The 15,797-nt window shown below is 36.5% G+C and overlaps 1 protein-coding gene across 1 annotated transcript in view; it reads right to left on the reverse strand.

Annotated features, from left to right (window-relative positions):
• Positions 1 to 1,999: 1,999 nt before the first annotated feature.
• LOC121415674 (uncharacterized S-adenosylmethionine-dependent methyltransferase Rv2258c-like) overlaps positions 2,000 to 15,797 on the reverse strand; it is a 34,138-nt gene continuing 20,340 nt past the window's right edge. Inside the window, exons 2-4 of the mRNA XM_041608977.1 lie at positions 9,764 to 9,969; positions 7,748 to 7,870; positions 2,000 to 4,931 (exon numbers count right to left, since the gene is read on the reverse strand). Of these exons, the coding sequence (XP_041464911.1) occupies positions 4,366 to 4,931; positions 7,748 to 7,870; positions 9,764 to 9,969 (895 nt within the window). The 3' untranslated portion in view covers positions 2,000 to 4,365. The remainder of the gene's footprint in view (positions 4,932 to 7,747; positions 7,871 to 9,763; positions 9,970 to 15,797) is intronic.

Genomic DNA, 15,797 nt, shown 5'->3' on the forward strand with positions numbered 1-15,797 from the left:
TGCTTATGAAATCGCGGGTTTACAGCAAATTGTAATTTTATCATCTTCCTCATGATAATAAACTTATTTGTATTCTCAAAAGTTCAATGCAAAAGTCTGCCACCCGAAAGAAATGCATTTGCCTGCTGCATCACCCCGAAATCCCCGTACACTCACAGACAGCACACAAACGCACCCACCTCCTAAACCATTCACCACACACCCTCACATAAACGACACACACACTCATACAAACGCACATCATGCACTCTCACGCTCGTGACCAGCAATATGTACAACACATGACACACACAGACGCCGGCCATAGTCTCTATGACGCCGGCCCACACACACCTTTCGCACATACATAATTCGCACATACATAATTATTTACACACACACTCATACAAACGCACATATGCACTCTCACGCTCGTGACCAGCCATATGTACAACACATGACACACACAGACGCCGGCCATAGTCTCTATGACGCCGGCCCACACACACCTTTCGCACATACGCGCACCCTCACCCATACACACTGGGGAGTAGAGTTACACACCTTTACCAAACCTTGAACGTATCATGGAAATTCATCCCTCGTACACACACACACAATCCTACGCAAGTTTAATCTAAAAACGACGACACAATATTTGATTAAAATAATTTTAATGCAATTAGTATATAACAAGCATCGATTAGGTGCTGGTATATAACACATGTCTACTAAATAAAATAGGACGTTTTTCAACAGTGCCTAATACATAATTATTTACAATTACATTTGAGTTGTTATGTTTTGCCAACAGCTTGAAAAATCATGCTAAAACAGACATGTCCATTTCCAAACTACATGTATATGATTATAAAGTATACATTTCCTCGTTTTTTTCAGTTATGTGTGTGTGTGTGTGGGGGGGGGGGCTGGTTGCAGAAATTATAAGTTCATAATACTCAGCATAATTTCTTACCGGGTAGGAATTTACATAACCTACTCCAAATTATTTATAGTTTAAATCAAATTTAGAAGTATTTTGGATTGATTTATGAAAATGTACCATGAATATCAGGAAAATTGTACAATGTAACATTTTTGCATTAGTTGTATTTTCTGTGATTAATTGTAATTGATGTCGTGCAATTACTGTCGCACTGCATAGGCGCTTCTTGTGAAGCAATGACACAAAATGTCTTTAAATACATATTGTAAAACAAGACTCTTTTCATATTGACAAAACTCACTTCACTATCAAATCATTTGGGGAATTCAATACACAAAAATATGAAAACAATGTTTTGACAAATAAAGTCGTAAAGAGCGAATGCCCTCTCTTCCATCTCACAATTTGAAATGTTGCTACACACTGACTTTATATTGAACACAAAGCATACATTCTTCTTTCCTGAAGATATAAACACATAATTCAGATATTTTTCGCATATATTAAAGACAAGCACAACAATACCATGATTTTGCCAGTCACAGAATCGAATCATGATTATATACAACTCATTAACATGCTAATATAATGAAGACAAAATACATGTAGTTAAACACATTCATTATAATTATCTTATACATAATAGAATACTGCCAAATGAATTACAACTTAATCATTTTACAAAAAACCCTACAAAATCGCAAAAGATGCAGCTGAAATTGATATCGTGGTGGTAAGAGCTAAAGAGAAAAAATACTAATTTGATCCTTATATCGATAACTAAAACAAAACTTACGACTAAATAGACAGTTGGTTAGATATTGATTTGATATTGTTAGCACGATTGATATAGACTATATTCTTTGATAAACAGTGAAGAAATCCCCAATTAAAAATTTATCAAGTGGAACTCGAAGAAAGGAAGCTGGATTTAATTGTCGAGTTGTACTGAGAAATCAAAAGCAAAAAATATGATTTGTAAAATGTAATCCTATAGTAATGTAAAAGTTCAGAGGTACTTCATCAAAAAGCAAAAGATTGAATATGTGTATATATATATATATATATATATATATATATATATAAAATATATATATAAACTATTGGCTTGGTCGAAAAGAAAATATTGAGACAACTTTTAAATTCAGAAGGTATTTCAGATGCCAATATCATCGATGTCACCTGTCGTCTTCCAATTAAGTACTAGAATAATGACCTCTAACATGGGATTAATGATTTTTTACCGATCAACAAAATAAAAAAAAAATTACAAATTTAAATATTCACAGTTGTTTAGATCAAACATAGAAGAACAAGAATAAACCTAGATATCATTGATTAATTATATCAGGGACTGAATTTAAAACATATCAATTTAAATAGGGCCAGACAAACTAAACTAAAGCAAAAAAGTAACAAAACGGAGGAAGCTTGTCTAAAAAGCAAGGTTTGTAAACGACACATGGTAAAGAATCTTGTGTACAATCATTAGCGGGGAGGGGGCGGGGAGTGACAAAATTGTAAAGAAAAATATTGATTAATTGATGTGATGCAAAGAGAAAGTAGGAATAACTCACATGATGTACGTCTGTTGTAGTTATTCCAGAATTCATTTTTAGCGTTCTTAACATGATGGAGCCAAAGTCTAAGTAAACGAATCAGAATTATTGTAAATTCTTCATTAGTATATTGGCAAACATTACATAAATCAGACAATAATCAACGACGTCCTCCCCCTTCTAAAAAAAAAATCCACATTGAAAAAAATTAACAGACAATAAGTAGGAAAACCATGATACAAAAAAGCAAGTCAGAATGTGTTAATTTCAGCCATCAAAACCGTCCATTCAGTTTTTGTTTTAAAGTTCAAGTTAAGAACTTCAAGTCTGAATCCAACACCAGACTTCTGTTTAAGTTTCCATTTCTTAATTGTAGGAAAGTTGTCACAATCTCCACAAATTGACCAGTTAACACTACTGCATAAAAACATCACGATACACAGACTTTCACTGTCAATTAATTGTCGCCTCTAATGGCAGTTATTATAATTATATGTAAAATGTATTTAATTATTGGGGTTATTGGTAAGAATATATAAAAGGAAACATTCATGTTTCTATGTATCTTTTTCGATTCTTGTATATATATTTAATCAATCTCTAAAACAATTGACGATGGTGAATTTCTATTCATATATTTACATATCATACTATGTACAATTAATAAGAAACATTCATTTTGTGTCGTTGTATATATAAGAAATATATTATGAATACCAGGGTAAAACGGTCTTTATTTTGATAAGATACATAGAGAATCACGTGAAATGTTTGAATATAATGTACGATATTCGCGATGAAGTTACATACAATGAATACATGAGCTGGAGTATGTCAAACATCAGAGTTGTGTTCTTTTTAAAACAGAAATATAAGGTCCGAAAATAAATCAAAATCAGTTAACCACTAAACAAATGATACATAAATTACATTCCAGCTTTCAACTAAATAAAGAATGAAAACAACAATTCATAGCTACCGGCATATATCAGCGGCCATCAAAATCTTTTAAGCACATTTTTAAATACAAATTTGAAACTGTAAATAGTCTTACAATTAAGAGGTTAAATAAAACAGAAATACAAATCGATACATAAATCAAAGTGGCAAAATGGCATGTCTATTTCAAAAACATATGTACATTTTTTAATATAAAAAATATGATCTATCATTTTTACCATTAAATAAATTATTTTTACTGTATATCTATCTACTACGTAAATTTCAGCTTTCATTTTGGCTTCGATACATATTTTATAGCTCTCATTGTGGCACCAGATAAGTTACACGTTAAATGTTGTTCTATTCAGCGAATATTCTGTCAAATCCACAACAGTATTTTAAGTATCACATTCATTATTGAAAAGAAAATACTAAGTAGTTATACGTCTTGATCACAAATACAGGGAATCTGAATACCTCAGTTCTAAAAATTCCCTCCTAGAAGTCAAAATTACTGTAAGAATTTAGGGTATTTTTTATCATCCTGTTGTACCGATATATGGAAATTCTTTACACATTCATATTCTTTCAGAGTATTGAAATAAAACAATGATATGCTGACCAAAGTAAAAACAGTCTCAATAGGTTTTCTAGCTCTATGACACCTAATCATAGAATCGATGTTCTAAATGAACACCATTTCTTTACTTGGAGAAATAACTTCATAAAAAGTTTTCGAAGATGGTCAGCCATTCCAGTGATACAGACGTGATTATGGAAGTATTTTCATGATTCAGTTGATATTAGCCAGTGCTTCCTCATTAGTCTGTGACTCACTATGACAAATTAACACAAAGAGCGCTTGATCTATGAAATTCATGAAGCTTATCGGTTTGACATCCCTAACGGTATAATGACGTTGAATGCTCAGCTGTGGACCTAGTCTGTTTTCTTTTTCCCCGTGATAAGGACGTTGAACCTGTCCTTCGATGGCTTCATGGTTATGTCTCCGAATCCATGTTTCTTGAGCATCTCCGAAGCGTTCTCCTTACCCCACATCGTGCCCAGTCCTGGGCCTCCAAAGTACATGGACACCGGTGTGCAGTGGAGCATACTGATGACGTAACCATCAATGGCTCGGGGATTCCCCACGTTTTTGTGCGGCGAGCTGTGCACGTTGACTTCCATCATGAGTAACAGACCGCCATCGACCATCACCCGCCTCGTCTCGCGGAGAACACCCTCAGGGTCGGCCATGTCATGGAAAGCATCGAAGAAGGTGACCAGGTGCACTGTGTTTCTCCATGTGTCTGGGAGTGTGGCAACGTCTTGCACGAGGAACTTGCAGTTGGTTAGGCTGAGTCGAGCGGCTTCTGCGCGTGCCTCGGCGATGGCCTTCTGGGAGATGTCAAGCCCATAGAAAGTGCATCCGGGGAAGCGCTGGGCCATCAGCATTGTTGCATGACCCTGGCCACATCCAAGATCTAACACAGATACGTTAGTTTCTGGAGAAGGAGAAAGAACGCAAATTCAATGATGTTAAAACAATGATTTATGAAAAATGTCTCCATAACTGGATTTGGAAAAAGCGTGAACTTTCGTCCCAAAGGATATATTCCTGATCGTGTTAATTAAATACAGTTAGAACAAAATTGACATCCAGATGTCAAATAAAACTGGTGTTGAACATCTGAAGGGTAACATTTTCATCATGGCCACCAATTCAGTAACTCGCATTGGCTTTCTACAGGGGCCACCTCGTTCCGGGTTGCAAAGACGGCCAGGAAGTTCAGTATCTTCAGTCAACCAATTATCTTCCGGTGCTCAGCATGCTCATCGTTCTGGCCTTGCGGTCACACACACACACACACACATCACTGACCAGGACTCCATGAGTGTTTGTGCTAACACTGCAACGACTAATTAATTTCTCATGGTAATATCCGGAGTCTCAACAGGATCGGTTATCAGTAAAGCCAATGTACGCTTGGTAAATATCTGCAATCGTCTTGTCTGCATCTAACTTTGAATTAATAAAATGGATGAGGTAATAATTTCTTTCAGTGATTAATTCCCTAGTAAATGGTTAAGCTAATGGTTGAATAGGTGAATAATTTTTTTTTAAAAAAGGTTGTCCACAATAATATTGACAAAAACTTAAAATGTCATTCCACCTCCGTTCACCAAAAACGCTCCCCGTTACCACCGACCCACCAATTACATGTATGTCAGGTACCCCCCATTGCCATCTTCACCATTCCTTTTGTCACTCATATCATCATTGTTATTCCTGTCAGTAATGAATAACATTGACACTTGTTAGTGATGTCTGCAACCTAGCGTGCATACCGAGGGGCCGGAAAAGACACGACTACCACCAGCGGACCATCTACATCATCATCACCATCACACGGACAGTGACTGAAGCTGCGGGAGCAGATGCCAATGAAATACGATGGTGGTATCATCTTTCAGACGTATTCGTAAAGACAAGATATTATTAGAGGACGGCATCGCCGTTCACATGGCGCCAACTGCTTTTGGTGTAAACCATCAATACTTTTTCCGCTATGTCCTTGAATGCGAACTCATTGAGAGTAACATGAACGTGTCTCTGATAGGAACCCGGCAATGTTAATTAATTTGTTGTTCCTTCGTCGTATGTTGATTATATCGGTCTCTTTATGTTGTAATGTGATATTGATGATGGATATGGGTGAAGGTTAACGGAGGCACGTCGAATGACACGATAGCTGAGAAATACAGACATCATAACTTTACCATGTTCTACAAAATCATACATCAGTTGTAAAAAATACCATAAAGATGAACAAACAATGTAGGAAGACGGATCTATATATAATCTGATCAAAAAATATCATGATCATTCGACCTTTTTTAAGGTAACGGTGTCTTTGCAACACAATCCTCAAGAGGGAACGTCTTACTCTCGAAATAAATTTAATTGTTTTGGCAATGCAAACGTTCTTTCTTGATATGGTAGAGGAGGCGTTTAAGTTGGAGGGCATTCATCCCATATCCCCACTTTGACATTGAAACCTGCTGAGCTAACTACAGACGCAACATGCCATTCATTTACTATCCTTCTGTTCGTAGTTCTTGCCCTTAACACAACACCTACGCAAAATCTTTCATAGCAGACTACATTATTCTAGATCATTTTTTCCTGTCGGTTGCCATGATAGTAAAAGAATATTGTCTATTTTTGGTTGCTTACGATGTCAATTTATTCCTTAAAGAATAGCGCTAGAAACCTTTGCAAATGTCCTCGCCTTCCTCGAGTTATATTAATGATTGGGGATGATAAACCGAAACAATAATTGCAAAAGACACAAAATCGTTCAAAGTATATAAAGGGAGAATGTCCTTCAAAGATGGTAAGATTATTGAGAAGAGAACAAGAGAAAGGGAAAGAGAATGTGAGAGAGAAATCAAGAAAGAGCGAGGAGGGGGATGGATGGGAAGGTAAAAAGAAACCCAAGAGCATGATAATAAAGCTAATAGTCAAAGTTAGCTGAACATGCAAAGAAGAAAGCTCTCAGCACCGCATAAATAGAATTGAGCCAAGAAATACGTCATTTGATTCACCTAACATCTCATGGATTGATATTTTTTATCAATAATTTGTGACGGACGCCAATAACATTATTAAATAAGTATTTAGCCTTGTAGGTGCCAATAAATGGTTATCAAACTCCGATGTTCATATTGAGTATGTATGAAAGCGGGTAGGGAGTTCAAACTTTGTAGGCAATCGGTTTGGAATATTCTGAGTCTGTTTCTGCGTCAGTAACGTTTTACAATGTCTATCCAGGTACTAGACCGGATACACATGAGCCCTTCCCCATTTGCAATCAACATAAAACTATGGTACACCCCAAAATCTCAATTTATCTGGAAATTTCAAGGAAGTTTCAATATTTTTTTACAGAAAGTGAGAAAGGATTTGTAGATGAATTATTTTTCTAAGCTAAATAGAACACGATTCCTCCCAGAAATGCATCCACTGCATTGATAGACGACGGTACGTGACTACACACGAACACTCGACCAGACAGTATGATTTTTTTTATTAATGATCACATAAATTTGAGGTTTTAGAATTCAAAATCACTTGCAGTGAACCATATTTTGTATGATATTTTCCAAAATCATTACGAAGAAGAGGACATGACAAGCTCACCCCGTTTTCATCTTTCCCACAATTATGAATATCACGTTTTCCTTTGAAAAACTGTAGTCATTCAAACTTTTCTGCAGCTTTTTAGAATGTATATCTTTATTTGATACATGGCCTTACCTAACATATCAACAAGTCCTGTTATGGAAGGAATCATGTCCTGGATCAAACAATTATCGTGCATCTTCCGTGACATATGATCCATAAAACGATGAAACCTGGGATACTGAGAATATGGAACACCTGCAGAAGAATGAAAAAAAAAACTAAATCAATATTCTTATGATTATTAATGTCGTTATCATCATCAATAATATTCATTTTATCATCATCTATCTTTATTTCAATATTACAATAATTATTACAATTTCAACGCACCAATCAGAATTTCTTCCTCACACTGATTACAAATATTCTGATCTACCTGTATTTACGGATGAACATTGTATAAATAGCTTTCATGAAGCAATCAAAATATCGTTGTTTTTCCTTCCTCTAAATGAAACATTTCTTCTTTGATTGACATGAATACAGTGAATTAATGATTTAGATAGCTTCTTAAAAAAAATCAACATAAATATATAGCAGATAAAAATCAAACTGTAAATGGCGCAATATTCAACTGAAGTAATCGATAGGCCTACAGGTGTGACGTGGAACAACATGAATAACATTAATGAAGCAACAAAAAGGTTCGATTGTAATAGATTAAATCAAACTCGTATCCCCGTATCCCCATGGTTTATCAACTGTAATGACGTTAAAACCCAATATAATTTATTAATACAATGGCTTGGATTTAGTTCTACTCCAATTTGATATAGGCCACATTATATGCTTTTCTTTGTTTTTTGATGGATTTGTCGGTTGACATTCAGTAATTTTGGAAATTCTACTTTGAATATAAAAAAAGAACACCCACCCCCTCCCCCCCCAAAAAAAAGAAAGGTGAAATATTTACAGCCGACTTCATTTTACATACGCAACGTCGTGGCATGGAGACATTTTGCCTAAAAACACCTAGGTGAAACGACATTTGCTTCTGCGACATTTTGCTCCGGTCTTAATATCTCGGAGGGCATACAGGGTTGGAGCTAATATTATAATAGAGTGTTTGGTTCGGAATAATTTAAAGATTAATATTAGGGTTTATTTAGTTTTGGAGGTTAGGTCTTGTGCCAATAAATGGTTATCAAACTCCGTTCTATGTTCATATTGAGTATGCATGAAAGTGAGTTTGGCTTAACGTGCAGATTTTCCATCGGAGCAATTGTCGCCGGAGCAAATGTCATGGAACCAAAACCTCGTCGATGATTGTCTACTAGCCGTCTTGGTTTATATAATGAAGTCACTGTCGATTTATTTTCTTTGCATGAAACTACACGATTAAAGGTGAAATTACCAGAATTGTTTATTCGCACCCGGTAGCATGTGAAAGATATGTTTGATTTTGCCAGCGTCATCATGAGGCTGCGATGAATGCAAGGAATGCTCCCCAGGGAGTGGAAATTGTGCACTTTCGTGCGGGATTGAAATGAATCCAATGACCGGGGTAATAATATGCTGTAACGCGCTTTGAGCCATTCTGGGAAAAGCGTTTTATAAAAATTGGCTATTATTATTATTATTATTATTATTCATACTCGGATCGAGGAATACCGCAATTTGATAGCTTACAACATGCACCTACACCTTTAGCTTGTGGTTGTGTCAAACTGAAACATTATCAAGCCCAAATTTCCTTGTCGAGCTAGACTGGCTAGGCCGACAATAGGGACTTGGCGCTCCGCGACGCACGAACGATTTAAGAAGACAGTGAATGTATCAAAAGGGCCTATTAAACAATGACAAAGTACAGCTGGAAGGTCTTTGTCGAAATATGGTGAACTGGAAGAGCAGTTTCATCTCAAGTCTTGGAGCTGGCAGAAAATAGTACGTTTGTCCGGGGTCCAGGACGAAACTGCTGCTTTGGTTAACCACTTTTGACAAGGACAGTGTGCATAAGACAATGTATTGTCTATGTTTTTGAATCCGTCGTGCGCCATGAAAACTCTCTAATATCCTGACCGGAACTGATCAAGGGGATATATTTGGTTCTTGGAAGCTAGCATGATATTCATAAGCTAAAAATATTACCTTGTGGCCCGTCTTCTTTGAAGCAACCGAGAACGGAATCGTAGGCATGACATAACATGGGGACCAAACCACTGAATGCGACGATGTTACAGGGGCCGTTGGTGAGGAAAGGTCGCCGAGATTCGGGTACGAAGTATGTCTGGTTGTCAGGGTCCATCTCTACGATTCTCGCTACCACCATCGATCCTAACCACTCTCTGACGTATCTACAAAAGGAATAGAGAATATTCATGGCTTAGTTCGCTGTGATTTATTACTTTCTTTGGATTGAAATCATCAATTGTGATTAAACAATATTCAAAATGGAAACAATTATCTGTATATTGTTATTTATTTATTGTTATATATTATATGTTATATATATATATATTTGTGTGTGTGTGTGTAGGTCCATATTTGTATTTATATATATATATATATACAAGAATAGAATAAAAAAAAAGAAAGAGTGTAATTCAGTTTATTCATGTTTTCAACCCGATTTTTTCAGCAAGCAATTTCAAAATTCAAACATCTAGGTGTTGCAACGAGACAAAAGGGGTGTCAGTTGAAGGACATAAGCATATTAGGCAGTTAATGCATCTTCTGTGATCCAAAGCAAATTCTGGAAATCATTGTTTGGTATAGTAAACATAAAAAAAATATACGTGATGCCCGTGGTTCTTATAAACACGTTAAAATTTCCAAAAATCAAAAGCTGATCGTGGGGCAACTTAACTATAGAGAGAGGGTTTGAAAGGCAAACGAGACAGGAAATTCGTACCAGTAAGACATTTGTTTGCGGAAATGAATTGCTTCATTGAAACCATTTGGATTATCGAAACTATAACGTTTTAAACATGATGACCAAATTAGAAAACACAGAGATATCAATTATTCGATACTTTTTTCCATATTGCGGTTCCGAACATCATATTCAGAATGTCACTGTCCTTTACCGACCCTACTACGCAAGAAAAGGAGAAAGAGACAAATGTCATAACAATCAAAATTGTTGTTGCACCTGTTTGTCTCTCACATGCCTTGTTTTCCATCTCTAAATTCTGTTTATTTCTTTTTCTCCAACCCAAGTCCAATTTTTTGACATGATATTGATACTGTTTTCTTTCTCATGTTATTGCAGGCGACCAACATGGCGCAGGGAGGCTTTGGCGGGCTCAGTATTTCACTCAGCGGCAACTTTCGCGCGATTTAAGTTAGGAATGTTGATCAGGTTCAACGCCCCAGTCGGCCCACCATTTCACTATTGTCCCTCCTTCTTCAACTTTCCCCCCTCCAACTCTCATCTTTACTTCATCTTGAAATGGCTTGGTCTGTTTTCATGAGAGAGTGGTGGGCGTTGCAAAAATAGCGAAATTTGTTGCGATAGTGATGACAGTAGACTGATCTCAAGTTGAGTACTACTCATCGTGTGCGGTATAGTAACTATCTGCTGAAGATAGAAGAAGCTTTATGTAGTTTCGAGCATGCGCACATCAGGCCCGTTTCACCAAAGCGAGCGTTGACTGTTCATTAATTCTAAGTGCGTTGTCTGACACTATCATTGCCAAAAGACTTCGAAAATAGAAACATAAAATCGAAAGTTGTTTAAGTTAAAAAACTGTAATTGATATTGACCTTCGTTATGATATTGATATTTGACCTTGTCCACACTGTTTTTGAGACTAAGGACTGTATATATGTATGTATATATATATATATATATATATATATATATATATATATATATATATATATATATATATATATATATATATGAGGTTGTCACCTTGATTTAAGCTACGCCTACCATTGTTCTCTTCATCCATTTCTTTACAATATTTCAATAAAAGAGTTGCCAAAAGCTCGTGTACATGTATAACTTTACACATTTGTATTTCTTCTCCAATACATGTACTGTATCGAAGCAATAGCTTTGATCCAGCTGAGGCATGGCGGCTTGTCATTGTTCTAAACCCACCTTCACCCGACAAAGGAAATTATAATTGGTATAGTGTCGAAAATCTGTCTATCTGACGGTCAACATGGTCAATCGGATTGGGTTCGCCCTAACCATTAACCCGTCTCTGTGGTCTAGTGGTTAAGGCACCGGCGTTCAAAGCTGGGGGCCCGGGTTCCCGGTGGAGACATTTTTTCGGCATCACCAATTTTTCCAAAGGGTAGATAGCTCTGGGGAACCTTGATTTAAGCTACGCCTACCATTGTTCTCTTCATCCATTTCTTTACTATATATATATATACATATATATATAAATATATATATATATATATATATATATATATATATATATATATATATATACATATATATATTTATGTATTTATGCATATATTGAAACTACAAGAAGAGAAGGATTCAATTATTAGTGGTGTAACCTCAATATCTTTTGTATTGTCATCATTTGAGAATATTGACCCGATGATGATATCGGGGAGGCAAACTTATTTTGCGCCTGGAATAATCTGAAGTTGATATCACAATTATTTTCTTGTAATTTATTTTTGGTTTCCTTTGTTCATTGCATTTATGCGAATGGGACAAGTTACCAAATTACTGATGTGCTCACTTTTGTTTCAGCCGTGTAACTCAGTCGACTCTCTACTTGTCAGGCCTCTCATCTCCTAATAACATGCCCGAATGAAGCATCGGTCGTCAACAGACTAAGGCCCCCTGACTAAGCCTGTTTGGAGAACAAACTCGACCATATCCGATGTTTGTTCGCCAACCAGGTCTCGGGTTGCTCCAGCAATGCGGGAGCGTCCCCCCTTCGAATCACTCCCCCTGCGGTGATCCCGCCGAGACGGTGGTGAGGGTCCACCCCAGTGGGGATGCAACCACGAGGGAAGGATGCCATGAATAAATGTGTACCTCGCTAGTTTCACAAACCTTGGTAGTGAGGTATGCATTAACACGTTTCCTAAAATTTAAAGGATGCCAGTGTCTCATCACCAGCATATATAATAGTGCATCTTGGAGATGTTGGACTCGTATTACAGCTTCAAAGTCAATCTTAAGGGAGAATGGACTATGGAGGTAGTCATGTTCGACAGGAACAAAACAATAAATTGTTGAATTATCCTCCAAAAGGTACAAGCAGGAAGTAAAGAGAAGCACCATGAAACAGAAACAAGATGTATATTCATTTTTTTCACTTGAGATCTCTGTATGGACAGGTTTAAAAATGAGATCCATGATATTCTTTAAAGGTGCGAAAACATGGCAAGTATATCGATAAATTGATGACTGAAGAGACTGAGAGAATGACTGAAATGTGTAATGCCTGAATTTTACGGCGTTCACTTTGTAATATTTTGCTTTCTAAATTATATATCTCCCCGAAAACTATACGTTTTACGTTTTCAGACCGTCTAGATATATGTAACCTGCACTTAATTGATTCGTAAGGTTTACTTGATTTTAAGTTTTCATCATTTGAGCGAAGGGATTGACGTGTTCACAGTCGATAACCTTTAACGTTAACGACAGCTCAGGTAAGAATGAGACGGGATGACATGGTTTAGTCTTGATGCATAGCAGACATACCTCACCGGTCATCACATACCTGTTTCTGACTTTCACGATAGTGCAACTAAAGCAAGAAGGTAATGTATCGAATTATTCACCCTTGATCAATAGTCGAAATTACCTGATGGCGTGTGGAACATTTTTATTCCTGCACCAATTGATGTGGGATATACGATAAACAAAAATATAGTTTCAACTTTACATCTTTAGCAACAACCACACTGGGAAAACTTTGTGAAGGTGCTACTTTGCACTTTTTGATCTGATTGGTTAACATTTATACATGTAAATAATTATGCTCTAAGTCCAGAATGTAAGTAATATTCTGTGTAAATCAGGAATAACAAAAAGGCAGTCCATATATTCACAGTTCTTTCTTTCCTTTACTTGACTTGATTAACCTTAAAAAATATAAAACCCATTGTTTCAGAATACAGGCCTACATTCAGGGGTCACTCATGATGCGTGATAAGTATCATCAAATTGCAGAAACATAAAACACATCAAAAATATTTTTCAATTGCTCTAGGAAATGGTATAAAACCTTCTACAGGAATGAATGCCTGCGGCAGCAGGTATGACGTTCTACCATTTATTTTGGTCTTTTAGTTCCGCTTCCGGGAGTAATTTTTGTCATCTTGGAAAAGGGAAAAGAAGTTTCCTCTTTCATCTTTTCACTTTCATTGAGAAAGAGGTTGTCATTTGACCCCGCATTTGACCAATGATCATACCTCATGTAATTTGACGATTGTTTGTCAGGATAGAATACAATAATAGCAGGATCTACCAAACGCTGTATTTTACGTCATCAGATGTCGTCATCAATTGCCGTATCACGTTTCACCACCGACGCTACATTTTTGGCTTCAGGCCTCCCGGTGACACAACTTGTTGTCCCGGCTTGTTGTCTATGTCGGAAGGTTCCGGGGAGCGTTCCACGATGTCGCCTATCAGTGATGTTCACTGACTACTGTTACTCTTTACTGAAACCCTTGCATTTGATTGGCTGAGAGCAATACTTTCTGAGAGAAACCCTGATAAATCACTTCTTGAAACGCCTCCTTGCCATCTCATCATATCAATGTGATATTCCCTTAGAACACGATCGGCACACCGACATCGTCCTGGTAGCTATTCTTCTGAACGGAAACCAACAATCTTCAGGCTCTTTGAGAGATCACCTCAAGCTCTGAAGTGGCAGAATAAGGGTTACCCGCCATCAATTATTTGTGCGATAGGTTGTAATATTGGTTAAACCCTCGAGATAGCCTTCAACCTCTTGATGATCTCAATACCTAAGAAGGAATCTTCAGGAGATGATAAGAGGGGTGAACGACAGAGGCAGGGACTGTGAAACCGGAAGTCGAAGGTACAGAGGACAATCACCCATATGTTCTTTTTCTTCTGGGAACTTTTTTGGCAGGGGGGGGGGTTCTGAGAATTACAGAAGCAAATTGGCTACCAGCATCATTTCATTGCACGTAGCAACCTATACTACAGGAAACGAGTAAATCACATTATCTTCAAAATTTATCAAAAAATACTTTCTTTCTAGATACTCTTCCAGTGATGATTTGTCACAAGTCTGATATGCACCATCAAAAATGAATCGAAAAAAAGATTCCTTCCGTCCATTCGAGAGTTTATCTTGTGATACTAAGGCCTTATAATACACAAAACCAATCAAATAAATGACTTAGTTCATATAGTAATGTGTATCAGCTGAGTCACATGTCAATATTGTGTATGTGTCTTGACCAAACTCAGTAGTAATATTTTTTTCTAACTTCACATTTAATATCTATTTGAAAAAACAGTTAAAGCATTAAATGCAAATTCCGTCTCCACAAACTTATTTGAAAAGATTTAGAAATATCAGTTTCGTAAAGTGGTGCCTTGTTTGGGTTCACAGATGTAGCGTTTTTACTTCATTAAAGCCAATGAAAAAATAACATACACCCGGTTTCCTTTATTCCTATTTTACCATATATAAATGTAAAATATATAATTTCCTCCATATTGTGTACATAATAGTCTTCTCAAACTTTCCTTTTTTATATACAAATAAGAGACATTTCAACGTTTTGCTTATTAAGAATTTTGTTAATTTGTTCAAATCAAGTTGTTATCCGGTAGCCATGGCCTTTGATTGAAAGTAGGACAATTGAAGAAATTTCTCGTTCAATATTGGGTCATATAATATATCCCGAATGAGATGATCGGATCTTGTAGGTGGCTCCTTATCGCATCTACAGGAAAACTAATTACAGTTCATCTATCATGTCTACAAAAAACGGATACATTTGTAAAAAAAAATTATGATTCAATAAAAAAGATATTCTTGATAATAAGAAGTTAGGAAAAGACGTTCCAAAAGATTCTCGAAGAATAAGTAGACGGTAAAATCAGCATGTCTGAAAACTTCACCCGATGTATGTTGAACTAGGGGAACATGGCCTCTGCAAAGTACGCTTGTCTCCATAAAATAATGTCAGTGTAGCCTTCGGG

This window comes from Lytechinus variegatus, chromosome 5 (assembly GCF_018143015.1).
Source record: "Lytechinus variegatus isolate NC3 chromosome 5, Lvar_3.0, whole genome shotgun sequence".
Taxonomy (NCBI): Eukaryota; Metazoa; Echinodermata; class Echinoidea; order Temnopleuroida; family Toxopneustidae; genus Lytechinus; species Lytechinus variegatus.